This window comes from Corapipo altera, unplaced genomic scaffold, assembly GCF_003945725.1.
Source record: "Corapipo altera isolate COAL_440 unplaced genomic scaffold, ASM394572v1 61411, whole genome shotgun sequence".
Taxonomy (NCBI): domain Eukaryota; kingdom Metazoa; phylum Chordata; class Aves; order Passeriformes; family Pipridae; genus Corapipo; species Corapipo altera.
In genome coordinates, this window is record NW_020884875.1 from 2,342,577 (window position 1) to 2,366,270 (window position 23,694).

At 36.7% G+C, this 23,694-nt stretch overlaps 2 protein-coding genes across 4 annotated transcripts; one reads left to right on the forward strand and one right to left on the reverse strand.

Annotated features, from left to right (window-relative positions):
* The first annotated feature begins 567 nt into the window (after positions 1-567).
* CCDC152 (coiled-coil domain containing 152) lies at positions 568-14,844 on the forward strand. Of its 3 annotated transcripts, XM_027634667.1 has the most exons (9): positions 571-726; positions 2,709-2,801; positions 3,211-3,316; positions 9,142-9,210; positions 10,235-10,299; positions 11,463-11,565; positions 12,250-12,377; positions 13,313-13,399; positions 13,929-14,844. In XM_027634667.1, the coding sequence occupies exons 2-9, from the start codon at positions 2,715-2,717 to the stop codon at positions 14,049-14,051; spliced, it is 768 nt and encodes a 255-aa protein (XP_027490468.1). In that variant the 5' UTR covers positions 571-726; positions 2,709-2,714; the 3' UTR covers positions 14,052-14,844. The 3 variants fall into 3 exon arrangements, with proteins under 3 accessions (XP_027490469.1, XP_027490467.1, XP_027490468.1); XM_027634668.1 differs by lacking the exon at positions 13,313-13,399 and having other exon boundaries at positions 568-726; XM_027634666.1 differs by lacking the exon at positions 13,929-14,844 and having other exon boundaries at positions 569-726; positions 13,313-13,538.
* On the reverse strand, positions 14,142-22,625 carry SELENOP (selenoprotein P). The gene is made up of 5 exons (XM_027634665.1): positions 22,377-22,625; positions 20,682-20,885; positions 18,015-18,227; positions 16,789-16,906; positions 14,142-15,880 (listed from the first exon to the last, which is right to left on the reverse strand). The coding sequence occupies exons 2-5, from the start codon at positions 20,870-20,872 to the stop codon at positions 15,236-15,238; spliced, it is 1,167 nt and encodes a 388-aa protein (XP_027490466.1). The 5' UTR covers positions 20,873-20,885; positions 22,377-22,625; the 3' UTR covers positions 14,142-15,235.
* Between the last annotated feature and the right edge of the window lie 1,069 nt (positions 22,626-23,694).

Sequence of the window (23,694 nt, forward strand, 5' to 3'; positions counted from 1 at the left end):
TTCCCTTCCCTTCCCTTCCCTCCCCTCCCCTCCCCTCCCCTTCCCTAACCTTCCCAAACCTTCCCTTCCCAAACCTTCCCAAACCTTCCCAAACCTTCCCAAACCTTCCCTTTTCCTTTTCTTTTCCTTTTCTTGTCTTTTTTCTTCTCTCTCTCTCTCTCCCTCTCTCCCTTTTCACCTTAACCCTTTATCCAAAACCAACTGTAATGTGCTTATACAGTAAGTCAGAGACCAACACACCAATTTCCATGCCAAGTGTGTAACGTACTACAAAAAACTTCCAGGTTTTGTGGACCCCCAAACTTTCGTCGTTCCTTCCAACCACAGGCATTTACCAGTCCTAGGTTCATAAAGTAAATTAGCAGCTGTTTCTGTCTAAAGAGGACACGTCTAAGTCCTGTGAGGAGCGGCTGAGGGAGCTGGGGGTGCTCAGCCTGGAGAAGAAGAGGCTCAGGGAGTGTCTTTTCCCTCTCCACAAATACCTGGAAGGTGGTTTCACTGAGTCGGGGGCCGGTCGAGTCCATCAGGGGCCGGGGGAGGGGGAGGTTAGTGCCCCCTGCAGGACCGGCAGTGGTACGCTCCACCGGCGGGGCCGTGTTCCCGCCTTCGGGGGAGCGCGCGGGTTCCCTCAGGTGCCTGTGAGGGCACGGGGGGATTGTGGGGATCCGGAAAACGACGGGAATGTTTGAAACGCCTCTTATTGAATAGTAACTACATTTAGTTGAGATATGAATTAAAAAAAAATAATATCTACTTTTATATATATATATATATATAAATATATACTAAAATATAGGTTTCCCTGCCATACGGAGCCAAGAAAAGAGAAACTAAATTTCAAAAATTGGATAACCGACTAATTTAAAAAGGATACTGAAAAAGCATGGGTGACAAGAAGCTAAAGAGAGATTAAAAGAAGGTGTCAATTTTATGGCAGTCAAAACTACAATTTAAATATTTAATTTTCCCTCAATGGCATAAGTATCATAGTTCAAAACAGGAGTGGGAGGCTGAACAAAAATGCCTTTGGAAGACATAACATGTGCACAGTAATATGCACAAAAATAACAGTGATTAATATTCCTGCTGGAAAAATACAGCATTAATAATACATTATTTTTTAATTTACTGTTTCAATTCAGCAGGAGTTTTGTTCCCAGTGGCACTGTTGCCTAATGCTGCCAAGTGCTGAGCACATCCTGTCTTCTGAGAAAACAAATGATGCCACAGAATAAGGAAACACACAAACTAAAAGCAGGACACAACGGCAGCTCCCTGAACTCCCATCCTCAGTCAATATTAGGAGGGTAGAACACAGATTTAAGAGTATAACAAAAACAAATGCTGATTGACAAATGCAAGATACTGCCCATGATAAGGATTGGAAAGGCCAGGGCTTGACATTCATAGAGTACATTTAGATTATCAGCTAATAGAATATTAAGATGTGTAATTGTTTTAAAAAATTGAATGTCCTGAATATATATTTAAAACTCTATTTTAACAAATTGTTGCATTGTAGTAAGTTAGAAATTCATCGATTGCTAACTTTGTTAAAAAAAAAAAACAAACACACAACCCAAAAAACAAAACCCCACTAATTTAACTGAGAAGCATTAATTCTTTAATATTACCTATATTTTGAAAAATTGTTGATTTAAAAAGAAAGCTTTACTAGTTTTAGTCTCATTAATTTTAGTCTCACTGAAGAAACAGTGGGTACAAGAAAAAAAAAACATAATATGAAACACACAGAACAAGTATCTTACTGCTTTGGTAAAGAAGTTACATACACATAAAGGCTTGTTAATATTGAAAGACTGAGAAATTAATTCAGTTACGTAATTTTTGTTCCTGTTTAGTGTTGTGCATTTACCTATCCCAGCGTGACTCTGCTGCCAGTATTTTTGTCTGGAAACCCATTCACTTTCTGGATAATGAACACATTCTATCTTCTGTTTCATCTCTCTTATTGTAATTTTTTGTTATTTGTAAAAAGGCTATTCACACATTGTCACACAGAAGTGATGATTTTGTTTGGACCATATGGTTTATCTGGTGTTGGAATTTTTGTCTCATGGAGCCTGATGTTCAGAGATAGTTTAAATATTTTTAGAAGCAACCATATTGTGTATTTGTGATCCATCTTGTAAATGTATGTTGAAGATTCTCTAAGTAGAATTTATAAAAACAGGAATTGTATATAATAATCTGGAATTATATGGGTGTTTTTCAAAATACCATTTTTTTAATTCTACAATAAGGTTTATGTGCTGCAATGTCTATCACGGATCTTAACACACATTGTTTATAAGAAAATATGTAAGTTAACCTGAGTAGTTGAGTATTAAAACATCTACACAGGTAAAAGGTCTCGATGTATGTGCCTAGTGCATCATTATGTCTATGAAAGTGTATTCACGTTAATTTTTTGGTTGCAGCAAAAATTCCAAGTTCAACTATATCATCTAACAGTTTGATAAATTTTTACGTGGGCTTTTCTGACATTCGTTGTACTTCCTGGAAATGCAAGATCTTAGGTTGGCTGAAGTTCAGCTTCACATGCAAAAGTAGTTTTAGCTTTAAAAAAGGAGTGTACTTTGTTCTGCTTATAATTGTGCTTAAGAATTTATATAGTTTCAATGAGAAATATATGAATTCATAGAGATTTTTTTTATATATATTAATCATTAGATTATATGGTTCAGAAAAAAATGAATCACAGTGATGAAGAAACGATGAAAAAAACCAGTATGGTGAACCTTGATAAACTTTTAGATGACTTCTCAGAGATAGAAAAGGTAAGTGAAGAAGGTAAAAAATGTTGAAAGTGCTATCTATAATTATTTTGTGACATTTTTGAGAGCTTTTCAAGTGAAAATTTCTTTTAAGTGGTATCAGCTTATTGTTATGCCTTATAATACCAATTATATCTTGGCATCATAGAAGTGAATTCTGTGAAGCCACTTTGAGAGGAAAACAGTTTATAACTAATTATGTAAGTCAGCATTCTTAGTTCTGTAGGTAAACTTGCAATAGCACAGGCTCTCAAGTCTAGCATTGTTTTTCTCTATAAAGGAATTTCCTGAATTTTGAGAAATAATACAGGTCTGTGACTGCAGCGCTGTGAAATTGCTAAATTAATTTAAAACTCAAGATTTAAAACCTAAAACATATTAATGTAATGTTAGTATTTTTCCAATTTTCTAGAAAATATCAGAAATTAATGAAGCAAACAACCTACTGATTCATCAGCTGGAAAAATGTAACAGGTTGCTAACATTAAGCCAATCAAAGGAGGAATCAGTAAAAGAAGGTAAGTTATTTTTTTATTAAGGTATGATTTTTGCATATATTCAGGAAGTTCTGTGAGACATTTCTACTATTTTCAGTCATATAAAATAAAAAATAAAATAGCAAGGATCTAAGATACTGTGTGAAAAGCAGCAATGACTAATCTTAGGTCACGTTATTAAATTCCTCTCACAGTAATAGTTTGCATTAATATTATGAGAATTCAAACTGTTCAATGAAAAGTAATAAAATGGTATTTACCATTTACAGGTGGGAATTATAAATCTATAAGTGTAATTAAAATGTTGCCAAATAAAGGAGGAACTAAAGAGAAAACTACAAAATTAAGATTTTTGGTTTTATTCTAGAACTGTATGTTTTCAGATGAGTATTTGAAATAAGAGATAATATCTAGTACTTAACATAGATTTGTGGTTGTTTATTTTTTTGTAGCTGGTAGAGTTGCTGAAAGGTGCACCTTTTTGTAGGACTTTCATCTCTGGGACATCAACTTGCTAAAACTTAGGAAACAGGATAGGAATAAACTTAGTTTCATGCCAGAATGAGATTGCCAGTTGGTTTCACTTAAATCTTCACTGGGACTTTGATAATTTAGCATAATCAGAAATTGAGCATTGAAATTGAGAAATTAAGCTGTTGAGTAAGAGAGTGAAGTTTGCTAATCATGATAATCTATTCAGATATACCAAAAAACTGATGATACAGGATGACAGGTGATACAAAGGGGAGGTGAAAACAAGTAGCAGTTTGTATGGGAGGCATTTTATATAAATAGTGGTTGGACTTAGGTGGCAGCTTCTCAGGAAAGAGATCTTGATGTCCTCTGAACAGTTCTCTTAAAATATCAGTGCTAAAAGAAGCAAACATTGTGATAACCATGATTATGGAAGAAAAAGAGAAACAAGCATCATGCCCCTGTAAAGTCTGTGATTTTCATGTAGCTTTCTGGTCCACACATATGAAAACAAACATACCAGAACAAGAAGAGGTAACAGAGAAGGTGGTAAGGTTTTCTGTTGTGAGGGAGGAGAACTCAGGGAATCAGGAACCAATCATGTAACAAGGACCATGGATGCAGGCTCTTAACCAACCATCCACTGTACCCATGCAGGGCTGGCCCAGCAAGGACTGCCATGGTCAGACAAAAGTGCACATTACCAAACAAATATGTAGTGAAGGGAGTGACTCAGGAGGCTGAGTCAGAATGGAGCTCACAAATGGTAACAAAGGCCAGATATGGCCTAGGGATCACCAGCAGGTCTCCAGTGATGAGGCAGGTCTGATATCAAGCCAGAAAGTCTCTCCCTAGATCATGACTCCCTAGATCACATGCTAGAGTCTAGCGTGTGGCTGCAACACAGCTGCACCTAGGCCCAGGGCAAAAGCCTCAGCTTAAAAGCAGCTCCCAAGGGAAGGAGGGGCAGCCATTTCTGAATCAACTTCCAGCAAGGTCACCAGCTATACTCTTTCTAAGACAGCCTTGTGCACAGCCAAGAACCTAGAAGGTTCGTTCACAATTCTGGAACATCTGAAAGAAGACTTAAATTGACTGGAAACTTTTTAGCCTGAAGAGAAAGAATAGAGCTGATATGACTCATAGCTGCAACATTGTCAATGGCACAGAGAAAGTGACTACAGGATGAATATTCATTGTCCAATGTAATAAGAAAACTAGATGGAAATAAAACTTGATTGATTTAAAGCCTACAACAGGAGGAACTTTTCCATACATTACAAAATGAAGTTAAATCAATTCCACAAAAACCTGTGCATAACGGAATTGTAGAATAGTCCAATAAGATTAGAAAAAAATCATGGACAAAAACTTAAAAAAAATTGACAAACATGAAGACAGTCTCTCTCACTGAGGTCTCTCTTACTTCTGTGTTTTGGAAGTTGAGAGGATGTATCAAGTGTAGTGTTTATCCAGCTTTTTTTCTCTTTCCTGAAGTATTTTGTACTGGGTACTGTGAAGCAGAATAGTGAACTGGATGAACTTTGGTTTGAGTCAGAGACACTTGTTTCTTTATTAAGCAAAAAAGACAGTGCAGGACAATCACTCAGAAACAGAACAAGAGGCTTCATTACTGATGAAACCAGAGAAGAGTGGGTTTATATAAAATAGATTGTAAAAGGGGAAAGGAAAAGGTGGCCAAAAAGAAGATATTATTCTTTCTGTAAAACCTATGGAATAAAAAGTAGCAGAGAAAGTGAAAGAGACAACTTGGGAAATCAGAGCAGCTGAGTCGACTGCAACAAGGAAGTAGAATGTACTGAAAACAGATAACAGTGAGAAGAGAGATCTGAGCTTTATAAACAGCAGTGCCTCACTTTGATGAGACAAGAGAGAAATTATTTTATGAGATAGTTATGGTGATGCAACTGAAGAGAACAGCCTGTGAAGCTTCTTTTGAAACACACCATGGAAAAAAAATTGTGGGTGGCAGAAGTCCAAGTAAAAATAGCAGAGCAATCAGCCTGAAATATGAGCCAGGGATAGTCAAGAAAAAACAAATTTCAATAATACTGTAGTCATGGAAGTTATACGGATATAGACAGGAGGCAGAATTTTTGGAAGACAAGGATTCTGATCAATGAGTAAGAGACATTGCAAAGATATTACTAGCAGTATCAAAAAAAAAAAAAAAAGTGAGAAGCACGAACTTGGAACAATGTGGGATATCCAGGAGGTGATTCTGAAAGTTACTTGATGATAAGGAAGTGAAATACAATAAAGATATCAAAGGGGCAGAATGTATTTAGAAATTAAAACAGTTATCATAATTGTTCTATTAGGTTAAGCTCAGAGAGGTTGTGGAGTCTCTCTCAGTGGAGATATTCAGGAATTGTCCAGACACAATCCTGTGCCATGTGCTCTGAGATGACCCTGCTTGGGCACAGAGGTTGGACCAGATGACTCACTGTGGTCCTTTTCAACCTGACACATTCTGTGATTCTGTGCTTTGCACCTTTATTAAATTCACCTGCCATGTGGACCCTTCAGAAGGGGTGATGGCATATGTTGTGCTCAGAATCAGAGTACTAGAAGTTTCACATCTCAAGTTAAATGGTTCATAAAAAACTTTTGGAAGGTCAAAACACTGTGGGTTAAAAAAACCCCCTCGTTAATATTGATGAGGTTATAGAGGGATCCTGTGCAGAACTAGAGAAGATGCAAGAGATCAAATACAGCATTGATACTTTTCATTCTTGCTCTGGCAACACTTATCCTAATAGGCTGTAGTTGTGAGAATGGCATTTATACAGTGATATTGCCAGTTGTGGCTTGGAAAAAAGATTTCTCCTAGCCTTATGTCCCAAACTGTTTTCCAGAACCAACTCAGCCAGTTCCTCAAAGTTTCTTTTAAAGAGTTGGCCCAAAGGCAACAGAAATTGCTTACAGCAGAGGAGCAGAAAGAAAGAGTGCCGTGGAAGGAAAGACTGTGGTTCCACCTATCCTGAAGGGTTTATGGCTACTAGTGGTAGTGGGGTGGGGGAGGTGGAATTTTATCCTGGCTTGAAGAACTCTGTTAGTATGTGAAACAGAAAAATAGTAGCATTTCATATCCCAAGAAATCTCCAACGAGTGAGAATCTGAGAGCTCCTTGATATCCTTGAGTGCAAAAAGTCTCTCTGTAGAACCGTTTAAGGTAAAAGAAGACTAGGAATTCTGAAGGAAAAGCAAAGGAAAAAAGAAAACTTCTAAAACTCTAGAGAGAAGGCAGCGAAACACTTATACCCAAGATAAAGTGGGGAAAGATAAGCAGCTTGGCAAGTATACACGTTCTGAAAGGTCATAAATTAACTTTATTTTCCCTTCATATGTTCTTTGCTGCACCAAGTTGAGATGCAGAATGGCAGTTTTTGTTTTATGTAAATCATTGCAGATCCACTTAAGGCAGATGCAAGTCTGGCATCCTTGTTCTCTGCTCCTAAACTTTCACTATGGTGACTAAATTTACTCTTGTGGTACTACAGTTCTGAACTATGTTCTACTGTAATTTTTTAAAAGGAAGCAATCACATTATTATCTATGAAACACCTAAGGTGACTCTACTTAGCATCTTTAGAGTTGCCTATTTGTTTACTTAGTGTTTCTAAGGTATTAAAGAAAAAAGTGGTTGATGTAACTGCCCTGTAAAAAATCAGGAGTGCAGATGGATGAAACTGCAATAAAGTAGTCATTAAGCAGGGAAAATGAGCATTAGGCTGTGTGATCTTTCTGCATGTAGGGAATAGTCTTTACAGGGAAGAAACTACACAGAATCCATAACAGATATGCCAGAGTTCACAAAGCTGCAATCACTTAGCAAAATTTTGCTTTTCTCTATAATGTAGACAAGCAAAACTTGTGGGTTCCCAGTAATTTCTTCCAGTCACAACTGTAATTACTTATGGGGTCTGCCAAGATATGTCCTTTAAAGATAAGAAAGACATTCTTGTGAGCAGATATTCTTGGGACTGAACAGAAGAGTGGCTTGCACTCAAATAGTTGTTATTCTTTTGAAGGCTAGAGGCTGCTCTAGTGTCTTTCCGGTTTTGCATGAATTGCAAGCATTTGAATTTGTTTCCATACATTTTCAAACGGGAGGAAGTTTGTAGTAGAACTAGTTGGTACAAACGGGCATGCTAACCTAGTGCTTCCGACTTGGAACAGGATTTTTCCACAGATGCTTTTGACCCAGTACACGAAGTGAGTGCTGGCGGTTTCTGTGCTGTTCGTGCTCCCTCTACCGGTTTTTTTGGAAGCATGTAACGGGAGAGGACATCCGGCTGAAGTATTCGGCTGCATGAAAAGCAGACTCGATGGAAGAATAGGCTAGCAGTCAAAAAGATTGAGTGGAAAACTGAATCTCTTAGATGAGATCTTAGTTCGTCTTCCTGGCTCCATTATTTGTAACGTGGTCTTTAATTATATGATACACACTTTTCAACGGAGCTACAGTCTGATGAGACGTGTAACTGTTATTTATCCTACTTTTATCTGTTATGGAAGTTAAAACCCACTTACAAAATGCAGCAGCACTCTGGAAATAGAGAATTTTAAAGAGTAAACAAATTCAGTTTTAGTGTCTCCACTTTTCCCAGTTTTTGACTGTTTCACGACTTTACCGGTAAGTTTACAAGGAACATGTAAGGGATAGAAGTAGTATTTAATGGAACCAAGTGGTATATTACAGGAAGTACACATGGTGTTCAACTATCTAAAATACAGCTTAAAAAATAAAATCATGAAACACAAATATGCAAGATGATAACAGGTTGCATGTGTATAGATATAAATGCACATAACTATTTTGTATTAATTGAGATAACAGGGATATAGTAGCATATCCTGAATCACTCAAAGTTTATGTTGAGCCATAAGATGAATGTTAATATACACTAAAAAGTGGGTGAGAGACTGCAATGAGTGAATATGGTTGATCTTCTTAAAAAAAAAAACTTGGCAACAATGCTGTCAGGAAAGTAAGCCACAGTTTCATTAAATACACAAACTGCTGGAAGACTGATATGGAAAATTTTTATTATTGATCAGAAAACAATAAGATCCTTGTTTTCTGGCTAGAAACAAAAATTTAATAGTTTTATGAAATTGTTTGTGTAGCTTCATAAAATTGATTTTAATCTATCATCAAACTAAAAACTAAAATTAAGCAGTAACTATGTAATAATAATCTGTGTTATTTCTACAGTCAGTAAGAACACTTAGAATAACGTTTAATCAAAATTATTATCAAATATTTGACAGAAGTTTATAAACAAAACGTAAAATTCCTTGTGAAGAAATTATTCAAAAAAATCTGTGTTTTTTATTTCTTTTAGAATACACTACTCTACAGAATGTGATAAGTGGTCTAACACAAACCATTGAAAACCAGTGTAATGTCAAAGGTAAAGGCAAATATGTTCTTATATATGCTGTACTGTAATTTCAAATGAGCAGGCATTTAATGTTTTTGTTTATATTTACTGGTTTTTCAAGACAGAGAAACTCACTGCCAGAAAACCAGAAAGTAAAAAAATACATCTCAGATCAATCTTGTGCAGTAATAAATGTCTATTGCTATTATTCTACTTAGAATCCACATGTAAAAACGTTCTGCTTCAGTGAGGTTATTTTAATCAATACTTGGGCTTTAAATTTATTTCAGTATAGCACAGGCAATTTTACAAGAGGTTAGAAAGCATCATTCAGCCTTTTGTCTGTAGACTATTAAAGCATTTATGAATAGTTCTTATCACTATGTTAAACCAAAGAGTCTTAATTCTTAGTATAATGTTCTTCAAGTTTTGCTGTTATCCATAAATACTTGAAAATTACTAATTTTTATTTGAAAATAAAATACATAAATATTTGCTATATCTTTATACTACTGTTCCACTGTAATTAACTTTATAACAATTATGTGTTCAAAGCATATTACCATAAATATTAATAAACCTCTAAAACTGGAAGTATATTGCTGCTTTTAATACTCAAACTGATACTAATTTTAAAAAAAGCATCTATTTTTCCTAAATTCTGTTTTTTAGATACTACTTTCCAGTTTTTAAGAAACAAGTACTTAAAGACTTGCATCTTCCAGTTCGAAACTGTTGTAACCATGATAAAAATCTTTTATTTTCCGAGTCAAAGAACTTTGCATTTAGATTTTCTTGAATGCATCATTTACCAGGAGGCTAAAGACATTTCCAAGCAGTAGTACCAGGCAAATATTATTATTAAACTACGATTGTTAAAAAATGTAGAATGAGAGCATATAGTTCTGTAAATGATGATTATAATGCGTATAAAAAAGTTTCTTAAAGTTCACCCAGGTCAAAAAATGAAAGTAATTTCCTTATTCTGCTTTCATGCTAATGATATTGTAAAAATGTATTTTTTAGTATGTTATCTAGTTTTTTATTTATGTAGATGAAAATGATAGACTGAAGGATACCATTCACACCTTGGAAGATAAATTAAAGGCTTCTGAAGAGGTAAGTCTCAAATGTTCATTCTTTAGGTAGAGGAATAATATTTTATCTCTATTGTAGCAGTTCACATATCTTTATATTCTTAGGTTTGCTGTTGACACCTTTATTGTTGCTCTTCTCAATGTTTATGATGTGTAAAAAGAGAAGGGTTGGTCTCATGACAGCACCCATGTGAGAAGGTGTTAAAAGAACTGAGAGATTAAAACCATGTAAGTGCTGAGAACTCTGTCTCAGTCTAAGATGCATTTGGGGTTTTTAGCTCTATGTAGCTTTAAATTCAGCTTTAAATTCTAATCTGTTGTATTAAAATAATTTTTTGTGTGGAAATAAGGTTTTTATGTTCAAGATACTTGGTTGTGCTGCCAGAGAATCAAGAATGGCCTGAATTTTGTCTAGTTTCTTTGGAAATAAATACTACAAAGATAATAGGTCTCTACCTCTTATCTCTGTCTCATAATAAATTCCATTTATGATCTCTCTACTTTCTGTCTATGGCACTCATTTTTGCAAAGGAGGTAAAAGCAGCAGGGCCAGTCATAAGTCGTGTTAGTTCTCTGTGCACAAAATGCAGATCTGTTCCCTGTATAGGATTAGGAATCTCACTGCTGATTTACTTTGCCTGTGTTTGTACTATGAGTTAAAATTAAATATTTATACCAATATTTATACAGTTTGCATGCTCAGACTCTGAATATCAGTGCCACCAGCATCGCTGCTGCTGGTATTTCTACTGCTGCCAGTATGAAATTGTGGAACCCTTGGTATAAGCAATACTAACAAAATTCATACTTAAAATACAACTTTTTAGTGCAATCTTAGAGTCAAAGATCCACAAAAGTAAAACTGTAGTGCCTGAACTAACTGCACTGTGTCAGATCCCAGAGTGGGGAAAGGAATATTACCTCTCCATTTACCTGTTCTCTTAAGAAGTACAATTTCTAATTTTATGTTAGCTGACAGCTGCAATACAACGAAATCTGCTGCATTTTTCATCTGTGGACTTCAGCCAGACTGTGTAAGAAGTAATTTGGCATATTGAATTTACAAGATTGAGGATCAAACAAGTATTGAATTATAGAGCATATATTATAGAGCATATAATTTTTGCCTAATTGTTGTGCTTTGCAGAATCTGCAAAGTTTTTATAAGACATTTTACATTCACAGGAATATAAAGATCAGATTGAGAAGCTCATGACAGAAATTAAAAACAAAGAGGACGACCATAAATTAGAAATAACACAGTTGAATTGCGATATAAGGAAAAAATGTAAGTTCTCTGAAGACTGAATGCTGTTGTATGAGGTAAAACATGTATAACCTGTAGGAGCTACATTTCCCCTAAAAGTTCCACTTTTTAGTGGAAACATATGAACACTAGAAGTGGACAGTGTTTATCTGAATTTTATCTTTGCTAAAGAGTAGACAGTGACAATAAGGCAATAGTACAGCAACACAGGATGAGCAGAAATTCCCAAACAGTTAGAACAAATGCTGGGAACTTGGACCTAAAAATCTGAAGGACTGAAATTTTGGGTAAAGTGTAGACTGGAAACTTGCTTTGAACTGTAAGCTAGACTGCTGTTAGAGTGTTCTATCTGTGTTCAGGAGAGCAGGACATTATTTTAACAAATAAATAATATTGCAATGAGAAAAATCTTATTTCAATATTAATTTTTTCCATTAGAGGCATAACCTTGAAGAGTAGGATTTTTGGTCATCCACATAGCTGAAAATAGCTAGAACACAATGATTTTTTTAAAGAGACACCATCTTACTGGGATGGGACAGGGTGGTTTTCAATCAGTTTGATATGGTTTTTGCTTGAATGAAGATGTTTTCCAATGAAACGCTCACCTGATATTCAAGAAAGTTTTAATATTTAGGAAATTATGTTATTTTTCCATCAAGGAATCTTCGATAATCATAATATTTGGTGTTACTTTGTTGCTAGTTGAAGTAAAAGAAATGGAGTATAGAGAAGAGAGAGAGAAAAAAGAACTGGAAATACTAGAGCTAACGAGACAGCTGAAAATTCAAAATGAAGAGAAGCAAAATGAAATGATTAAACTGCAGATAGAGGTATGCATTACAAGGCTGACTTAAAGATGAATTGGGCATTGGGTAAACTTCAAAGAGACTCTAGTGAAAAACATTAATTAGTACTTAACAACATAATATGATGGAATCTAGAAAACTTAAAAAATTATTGTCTTTACAAAGATCAGTGGCATAAGCTCCCTTCCTCAATGGAAACTGACTCACTTCTGCTCAGGAATCAAGTTCTACCTACTGTATGGGGAGACTGAAGTTTGCTCTGTTCTTGTTTTAAATTAAACTACTTTGAAACTTTTCTAGGCTTTCGAGGCATAAAAAAAATTAAACAGCATTTTCTGCTTAACTTTCTTGTTTTTAATTTCTAAATGATGGGAATATATATTACAATTTACTTTTGTAATAAAACTCCAATAAAAAATTAGAATCCTGCAGAGATTTTAAGTCAAAGTATTCAACATGTATTTAATTGCTCAGGTTTTAAACCACTCTCATTACAGAAATAATTAAGGAAATACTTCAAATCCTTCACATATCAAAAAAAGAAATAAAGTGTGGAAGTGTTCATGCTGAGTTACTCTTGGAACATGAGGGAAGGATGATGGTTTCAGAGGTCTTTAGCATCCTCTGCATTTTCCCCTCCTGTAGACATGTGGCTCAGGAGCCTTCAATGTATTTTTTTTTTTCAGTAATGTTCTTTACATCTTTTTGATCATATTTGTACTACATACCTTTTGAAATATTTTAAGGCTTTTTTAAAAAGAAACATAACTTGTAATGGCGTTCTTTCTTTTAAATAAACCTACATAGGATTTGCCTAGGATTAATTAGTAGATAAGCCTGTTTTTACTAGTCTCAGGTTAAAAATGCAACTAAAAAAAAGTGAAAATTATATTTGAATTATTTACTATACCTTTTTTCGTGATGGTTCTTATTGTTTTATCTTTGCCTGATTCTTTCAGTTCAATGCTAAATTAGCAAGAGCTCAGGATAAAACCACCAAGTCATTTTCAGATGCTTCTGTCTTGCCACAAATTATCTATCGAAGGGTATGTGCTTTAATAGTCCATGGTCAACAGGAGCTGTACTGTTACAGCCTGTTTGAAACAGGACTTCCCTGGGTTTTGTCTGTGTCTGTGTGTTCTCTCCCACATATCCCTCCCACACCTAGACAACTAAATTCATAGAATCATAAAATAATTTAACGTAGGACAGACTTTTAAGATCACCAAGTCCAACTGTCATGTCTTTTTGCATATTGATACCACTGGGGTTCAACAATAAAGACCACATGTGAGGTGGTTTTCTAACCACCAGAATGACTAATCTGGAAACTTAAGATAGATGACATAAATGACACTGATATAAACTGTGTATGGGCATTATTTTTTTTGTAGGCTTGAGATTTTGGGATGTCACAAAAATAGGATTCTGAGGAAGTAATCTTGGTCATTTTGTGATACAAACTAATGAGGAAAAATATTCTTATTAGAAAATTTCTCATTTGCAATAGCAAATCGTATTGTTATATAATTCTGTGTGATGTTTAACAATGAAGCCTTTCTTGCACTTTTACAGAAGCTGCAGCATCTCCAGGAGGAGAAAAACAAGGAAATTGAATTTCTCCGAAACACCATAAGAGACTTAGAACAACGTCTTCATAAAGGCCAAGACTTGCACTTAAAACGGAAGCGATTTTGAGTAAATGACATGAAGTATTTCAGCAGTACATACAATGCAAAATACAGACAGTGTATTTCAAACTGTGTATCTCGAAGTCAAAACAATATATGAAGATAGTATTTTTTATTGAAAACACTCTTTTCAAATATTCCAAAGGCATGCACTCTGTGTATATGCAGGGCTACACTCCTGCTAATCAGCATTCACAATAAAAAGACTCAGGTTTTGTAGGAGTAATAATTTCCCTATCAAACCATCATTAATTATGGTGTATGCTTTCACAGCAGTTTTCCTTTCATAAATATTATTTTCTTCATCCAGAAATCCTTCAAACAACTGGTTTTACTTCCATTCAGTTAATCAAACATTAGAAATGCTAAGATACAGACAGAAATTATACAAGTTTCAGTGGTATGTTATCTTACTAATTGATACAGATTTATCAAATTCAGCACAGTTATAAACAAAGATAAACATTATACTAAGATTAAACTCATTTTATCCCTCCCTCTTATTGATTCTGACACTGATTCTGCATGAAGAGCTGTTAACACTGCTTCTCACTTTAGGCATGATCTTACTGATTTAGTAGGATTATGTATTAATGGATCCTTTTATTGTATCTAAGCCACAAAAGTTAAGCACATAAATCTGTTACTTTAAAATAATTCAGTTACTGTTTGTATATTACATTTTCAACAAAAAGTTATTTTGTCACATTGCTTAGGAGTAACTTTTTGTGTGCATAGTTTGTATCCCCATGTTAGGAAAAAAAACTAACTCAACTTTTGAATAAAAAGTGATTAAACTATCTGTCTTGGTTATCTTCTGTTCTTTATTGCAAAACATCAGACAGGAGCCCCTAGGTCATAGTTTATGCTCCTGTCCTCAAAAATGCAAGCAGAATGTTAGAAGAAAAGCAAGAAAGACAAATTAATCAAGAATGCAGACACCTTCCCAGTGCACCTGAAAAACAAACCAGGGGTCAATTAAATTCCATTAAATTATGATGCTTCTCAGTGATGGAATTTGACAGGTATTCTGTAATTCTAAGAGGACTGCTCTAAAAGTCTACTTCTTTGCAATATTTTAACTCCACACACCTGTCAGTGCAATTTTTAATCTGAGGCAATAAAAACATTTTTCCACGCTTGCAACCATATGAATTTATTTGGCAGGATTCCCTTGCATTTTGAAGGTGCTTAGTTTGTTTTTCAGGCTCAGTTTGTCGCCTTTTCCTGTCACTGTCAGGTGTCACTGGTTTCACTTTCTCCTGCTGCTGGTGACTGTCAGGCAGCAGAGAGCAGACGTCACTGTCAGGACTCAGTGATGTCCTCTGCTGCCAGCTCGCTACGTCACCTGCAAGAATTTGGAAGTGCTCCGTGACACTGTCAAGTGACAGAATTTCCTAACTCTTCAAACAGAAGGTGTCGACAATGACAGCATCAGCTACTAGAAGTCAAGCCTGATGCTGTCTGCCAATTTCAAGTCAACTGGTTCTTACACCTGTTTTTCCCTTTTTTTCATAGCTTTTGTATAATTTTCACACTTTCTCCTGGAGGAGCAGTGTCTACCTGTTCATGACTACCTAAGTGATCATGTCTGTGATGGCCAAACACTCTGTGATGCCAGCTGCTGTGAGGATGATGTCTCTCAGTTTCAGAGGAAGTTTGGCCATTCTCATTTTTGGGACGATGACTGCCGTGGCGGTGGTGGTGGCGGTGGTGGTGCCCATGTCTGTGCAGGTTGTGGTGATGTGGGTGTTGACCAGTTGGTTTGGGATCTCTCTCTTCTAGCTTATCTGCTTTTCTGGTGATGTTTTCACATACATCATCAATATCAGGTTCCTGAAAAACAGAGGCTTACATTAAATACAAGGCAGAGTATTTAACTAGTTGTAAAATATTAATTATTTAAAATATAATAAAATAAATAAAAATATTTAAAATAAATAAAATAAAATATTAATTATTTTTGCAGAACCTGAAATCCAGTTTTAAATTATTTGTGCCACCTTGTTGAAGAATGTATGAATGTATAAAAAATAACCTTTCACTGAAACACCACTGATAACAGGGCTTTTAATACAAGCTTTTAGCAATTATAATTCAAGTAATCGCTAACAAGAAGTATTTTTTTTCTAGATCCCACATCTGACCTGCCTGTGGCCTATATTTAGATAGAAAACTGCATTATGGGATCCAAAATTATTATTCTTAGTGAACTTTCATGACTATGTATGTACATTTCTTGATAATCCTTAAAGTAGTTCTGATCTTTAATTATACATAAAACAAAGCTACCCTTCTTTTATAGCGGTAAGAATAATTTGTCATCTTGTATTATCACTTTTTAAAATTACTATGTTTAAATGCAAACTAAAATGAATATTACCTCAAATCAGCTTGGATTTGATTCCCAGGTTTAAAAAAAATACCATCCGTTTATGTCCTTACCCATCCCCCAAGACTAGAGTAGCTAATTGCTCACTAGCTGTATATAAACCCACAAACAGAATTAGTCTCCAAGATTACATTTAGGTTTCTGACAATTATTTCTATCACAGGCAAGTATTCTGATAATCAGTCTATTATAAATTAGATCTAATTAATTTGGAAAAATATTTAAAACCTCTCTGTCAAGACACATGAAATGTGTAAATTCTAAATCATGTTTTTGTGGATTAATCACACATTTAAGTACCAGTCAAATTCAGTTTCCTGTCCTAGTATACACAGATGGGACAAGAAAATACCGTGTAAGAGCAGTTTCCACACTTGTTTCCACAGTATGCAATCTTAATAGCTTCTTCTACATATTGGAAACGCAGGAAGGAATAGGGCAGTCCCAGATGATACACCAGACGGCCACATCTAAGGAGAGAAAGAACTTTGTGGTTAAATGTACCTGAAATTAAATCTCTCTTGTCATCACATCTCACTTTATTCACATCAATCCACCCAAATTGTACAGTCCCATGGAGAGTGTCCCTGTTCAAGGAGTTTACAATGGTTGCCTGCTCAACTGCATCAGCCAGTAGCGTGAAAAGAGATTTCTAGCTGTACTGGCAGAAGCTTCTGTGTTAGGAGCCTTTAGACTAGCAAAGGTACACTCATTACAGGTTATCTGGCTAATGAGTAGGGCTGTTTGCACAGCAGTTGTTGCATCCTTACAACATGTTTTTATGCAGCCTCACATGTATTTTGATTGGAAAGTGTATTGTGGTGCATTTCCATTACAGATTTAGTGTACATAAGGGGATTTTTATGCTACCTATTTGCTCCAAGTCTCTACTTGAGTGTTCTGACATGCACTTGACTACGCTACTGGTCAGTTTGAAGGAGCTGAGTAAATCCAGAACCTGTACACAAGGGCATCTTATTTAATATCCACCTATGTGTGGGCCTCTAGCCTTAGCTCCTTACATGTCTGCAGTGCATGTCCAGCAATAGGTAAACCCACTTGGAATGCTCATTACAGTAACATAACTTGGATAGATTTCAGTTGCAGTTATTACTGGCTCTGTCAAAATATACAAGTGCCAGAATCCTGTATCAAAAAGTTATTTTCTGCTGAAGTTTTAAGTTTCAACTGAAGACTAATTTTTCCATATGTCTACATTTTCAACAACTCTGGTCAAAATGTTTCCACTAGAACTTGGATAGTTTTCCTCTTTGATTCTACTTTGACATGCATGGGTGTAATGAAGTTGTCTGAAAATAAAAACAGCGTAAAACAAGAAAAAAGTTATCAAATTCTACACTCAGTTACATTAATCTAAATACACAGTAATTATAAAGAAAAAATTATTTACTCCAAAATTACTTATGCAAAAGCAGACTTTTTTTTTCCAGTAAACTTCAGCTAAGAAGTTGATAACGATGTCTTAGTTATTTGCACATAAATGAAATAATGTAGATTTACAAAGCATTACTCTAAATATATACAAATATTTTCCTGTGTTTCTCTGTAAACACACACCTGTCATAGATGAGAAAGTCATCCTTGTTTCCATTTAAGGTAGTCCAGACATCATCCTGTTGTTCTTCTTGCTGGTAGACAGTAATATAGTCTGAAACACTTCCTTTCAGTAGGTGAAATTCCCTCCGGGACTGAGCTCCCTGATGGTTGACAACCACATACGAGATGTTGACCAGTCCTTCATTCTCTAACTTTACTCGCAGGTCCTCCAATCTAGTGGGAATGCAGAGAAGCAAGACCATAAATCATTAGAGAATCATAAGATTTGCCACAAAAGTGAATATGCTCCATCTTGTTTTTATTACAGTGGAAGTTATTTTATCCCAGTTTTAATGGCAACAGTCTAACACTATTAAAACATTCTTGCCATTTTCCATGACTATCAAACTATACTGTCACTAAACCAGACTTTGCAACAGCTCATATGCCATGAGTCCTGTCCTTGTAAGTAGAATGCAGTAAATCAGACATCTGTTTTCAGACTGAATTCAGTGCTACTTTTATGTCAGCTCTTTCATAGTCTCCATGGTCTAACAGAGTTTATTTGATGCCTTTATTCGAATGCTGAGGTTTTGGTCATACAGTTGGTTAAAGAACGCACACCATAAATACAGCAGAAAAATGAAATATCAAGAAAGCAAACCTGCAAGTAAAAGGTCGACAGCTCTCCCACTCATCTTGACATGGCTATTTTCTATAATGGCCAGAAAAGGGCTATTACAGCAGCGGGGGCAAAATGAGTGCTATAGAAATGCTGCACAACCTGTCTGGCAGCTGTTAGTCTTTCCTCTGGCTTTTCATCACAAAAGTCTATCTCTGCTAATAGTTCAGAAAGCCGATTTCTTGCTTGATGTGGGGTTTCTTCCTTTTGGTTTGTATCCTTCCTATTGAGCTGCTCTAGAAAACTTTAATTTTTCAGTTGCAGGAAGTAATCTAGAATGTGGAAAATTCTTTTAAATTTTTCTAAAATGTGAAAATCAAACCTAAATACCTTGAAAGCCAAATGCAAAGCCCACTTTTGACTTTGACGGAGCTAGAGATTTACCAGTACTTTTTCAAATCCAATTCTTAGTAAACTTGCAAAGCCTATTGTACTATGAAGTTATGCAGCCAAGAGGGGCAAACTGAGATGTCCTTACTGTGACTAAAATCCAAGTCTGAAACCAGTATTATTAATTTTTATGCCAAACTGATTTCATGATCACTGAATGAATCCAAGATAAAGGCTTTATACAATTCCTGTTTGGGTCATCTCATAGTTATTTTCTTGCTACTGTGACTGTCATGATAGCTAATTATTTGCAAAGAGTGGGTTCTAGAAATCACAGCCCCAATGTCCCAGTCCTGTATGAAAACACAACACAGCTGACTTCTTTGAATATTCCATCTCATTTTTGAAAGGCCAGTCTTTACCTGATCTTCTGGATTTTTATATATCATAGAATCATAGAATCAGCCGGGTTGGAAAGGACCTCTGAGATCATCAAGTCCAACCCTTGATCCAACACCGCTGTGGTTACTAGACCATGGCACTCAGTGCCACATCCAGTCTCATCTTAAAAACCTCCAGGGACGGAGAATCCACCACTTCCCTGGGTAGCCCATTCCAATGCCTGATTACCCTCTCTGTAAAATATATCTTCCTAATATCCAACCTAAACTTCCCCTGGCAGAGCTTGTCCTACTGCTGGTTGCCTGGGAGAAGAGACCAACACCCACCTGGCTACAACCTCCTTTCAGGGAGTTGTAGAGAGTGATGAGGTCTCCCCTGAGCCTCCTCTTTTCCAGGCCGAACAACCTCAGCTCTCTCAGCCTCTCCTCACAGGACTTGTGCTCCAGTACCTTCACCAGCCTCGTTGCCCTTCTCTGGACCTGCTCCAGCACCTCAGTATCCTTCCTGAACTGAGGGGCCTAGAACTGGACACAGTACTCGAAGTGTGACCTCATCAGCGCTGAGTACAGGGGAAGAATCACTTCCCTGGTCCTGCTGGCCACGCTGTTCCTGATCCAGGCCAGGATGCCTGTAGCTCTGCATGGGGTTGTTGCGGCCAAAGTGCAGGACCCGGCGCTTGGCCTTGTTGAACCTCATCCCATTGGAATCAGACCATTTTTCCAGCTTGTCCAGGTCCCTCTGCAGAGCCCTCCTGCCTTCCAGCAGATCAACACTCCCCCCCAACTTGGTGTCATTTGCAAATGACATATGTATATAGAGCACTGCTGAACACAGGCTGGAAAAGCACATTATAATCACGTTTTGATTTGTCTTTTCCCCTACAGATCTTGTGTAAGAAATGAGTGGTCACAGATCTCTGTTTCATGTGATCTAGCCATGTTAGAGAATAGTGATGTTTCTTGGCTTCAGCATCTTTGCTGTCTTAATCATCTGTTCCTAACTGAAGCATAATCTTGAGGAACTGTTTCTCTTAGGTTTTTGTGTGGTTTGGGTTTCATTAATGTCAAGTGGATCACACTAATAGGTTGTAAATATAATCTGGAAAAGATTTGAAGTCAGAACCCTCCTGCTGAGAGTGAAACTGGTTACTAGGTCACATATTCCAGCTGTAGTGGTGGCATTTGAGGCAGCCAGAGTTCATTGAGTACATTGTAGTAGGGCACACATAGTATCCTCAGCTGGGTAACAAAAACTCGGAAGACACTTATGCTTACCTGGAAGCCTGCAGCAGGCACAATAATCAGCTAGCCTGGAGGAGAGCCACCACCGTCACTGTGCCTCTGGAGTTCAGCATTGGGTTCTCCTCCCCAATACGCCATTCCGGGGGCTCCTGGCAGTTCTGGACTTCAGTCCCTCCTCCTGGGAGGAGGCAGAGAGCCAGAACTAGCCCCAGCCCTGCCCACATGGCTGGGCTTTCCCTGAGAAGAGAGAAAATAAAAGTGAGATCAATACCTAAAGTTCCCATAAAAAAACACAGCAGCATTTTGGCTCCATTCAGTCCAGAAAATAAAAAAGTCAAACCTTCAAGAATAAAGTTGAGCTACTTTGTTTACTGCTCAATGTCTTTGATTTTGCAGTGGAGTTCCCCTATAGTAAATATACAAGTGTTTTTGCTTGTTTGGGTTTTTTTGTTGGTTTTTTTTTCTCACTGCTGTTATTGTTGTTAGGGGGATTGTTATTGCATCTCAACAGCTGAAAATAACCATTCAGAATAACTGGATTTTCTCTTAATACTACTAATCAGACTAAGTTATTTCTTCCTCTTTGTAAATTCTTCTCAATTGTTTTTACCACTTCAGTGATTTTAAAGTGGCCTGTTTCTTGCTTTTTGAAATCAATTGTGCTCAGCCAGTTTACAGTAGTAAGAATCTAGACCAGTTCACTTCACATTCCAGGGTAATTCCACTGACTTAAAAGTACATGCACCAACACTGTATTTCGGTACCCAGCAAGTACTACAGAACCTGGCAGAAAATAATAAAAAAAGATTTCAAGATTTTTTCAAGTCTTTCTGGAGAATTTGGATCCCATTGTGAAAATCTCTTAAAAAGAGAGGCACTAGAAACAATTTTGCAAAAACAGGAAATGAAGACTGAGTTTCAGGATTTCTCAGATCTTACAAAATCTCCTATCCACACTTAGTCCTTTTAATGTTTATGAAAACCAAAGCACATGAGAAATTCTGTAATTACCTTTTCCTTTTACTCCATGAACATCACAATTTTGGCTTGAAATGTTCAGAAAATACTCATTATCGAGAAACACATAAAATTATAAAGTTGCTCTCCAACATGTCCCAGGTTGTGGAATTGTATAACTTCACCACTTACATCAAAGTCTCATAGTGAACACAGAATAGTTTGGAAACAACGAGGTCTGATAAATAACATGTGTTTCATCAATCTTGTCCTATTCTAAGAAAATTAAAACATTTTAATAATTGATCTTTTAAAACAAGAGCCGGCTGCTGCATTTGTGAAATCCAGCTGTTCCTAATGTTTCTTTTCTGCAGTTCTACCAAAAGCATTTCAGGTAGAGTACTTTGAAGACTAAACTGCGGTCCAATAGATACCAATAGAGCCCTTTTTTTCACTCTTTCCACATACGAGGAAAACCTCCTGCCTTTACATCCATTCCACACACATAGAACTCTTAGGACATTCTGAGATCCTTCTATGCCTTTACAGTAGCCTCCTGCAGCAGTGGCATACAGTGCCCAGCAACAGGTGTCTCACCCTGTGAACCACAGGAGAGCTATGTTCTGCATTAAACTTCGCTTCACATTTCAACTCTATAGTTTGTTTCCAATGGAAATTTCCACAGTCAGCCTTTTCAGCCAAAGAAACAAGCAGACACACTGCCAAAGCTTAAGTCATGAAAGTCTTTCACAGCAAACCCAGCACACTTACCCTTTTCCTCCTCCCCCTTCTTGGCAGCTCCCCCTGGCTCTGCTGCAGAAGAAAACAGTGTGGGGAAAAGGGCTGTGGTATTTATATGGCTCTTGTTTATCTCACTTTGCAGACACGGTTCAAAGTTCAGGGAGCTTTTTCTGAACAACCTTGCAAGCAAAGAAAACGCCTTTAGCAAAAAGAGCCAAAATATTTCTCCATTAACTAATTCCAATTGGAAAGCATTTATGGTGCATAATGACAAAGTATTTTTAATATAATGACTTCAGATATCATGTTATGTGGTTTTTCGGTCACCCCAGTCAGCTAGAGGTAGTGGTACAGTCAGGGGAGGGGGATGGGCCAAAGAGTCATTATTTTCTGAGCACAGTGGTAACCACAGTGAGGGGGGAAGGTACTTCTCCATTTATAAAAACGCTGAGCTAGCAGGTTTTTTCTCATGTGCTTTATCTGGTATTTGCCTTAGAGAATGGTGTGCTCTGTCTAAGGGCATGTGTATACGGAGCTCCTTTTGCCCAGCTGCTCTTGATTACATCACTCTGCTTTCAAAATTACTTCTGTAGAACTTGCCAGTTTATCAGCTTTTGCTGAAAGTTAGAGCCCAGAACTCCAGCCATTTAAATCAATGCAGCTACAGGAAAGCCATGAAGCTTTAGCAATAGCTATATAACTGGCAATAGCTACACCCTCATCACTGAGGTATCTGTGGGCATTCAGGTTAAACTGTTTCCTTACCCCCTTGCCTCGGTGACAGAATAGCTTATGCACAGGGTGGTTTACTTCGACAGCAGTTTGCTTGGGTTTGATTTCCTTCAATGTAAATGGTACGTGTGTTTATGGGGAAATAAATGTTTAAAAACTGGGTGTGCCCTCAAGAGTTCTTAGTGGTGAGATTGATATTGCTTAGTTCTATGGCCTGACGCTGTCTTCTGCACAGATAAGCTTTGTGCTTCTGGCTGGGTGTGAGAAAAAGAACTGCTGACCTCGGGGTTTTATGCTGTAGAAGTCAGTGGAAAGAATGAGGAAAATCTGAACTTTCATTCAATAGCCTTGGAAGATACAATGCAGAAAACAGACAGACATCATACTGGGCCTGAAGTTTTTTTATAAGGTAGAATGTGTTTTATCTTCCTTCTACTGTTAGGGAAACAAATCTTGTATTCTTTGCTGGTTGGGACCAAGCCCTCATATCTGTGATGTCCTTTACTATTCCAAATGATAGACAATTTGCTGACCTCCTGCTTCAGGATTGGGTGTCAAATTCTCAGTTCTAATAAAGTCCTGTAAGGTTGTTTGGAAGCAAGTATGTGGTATGCAC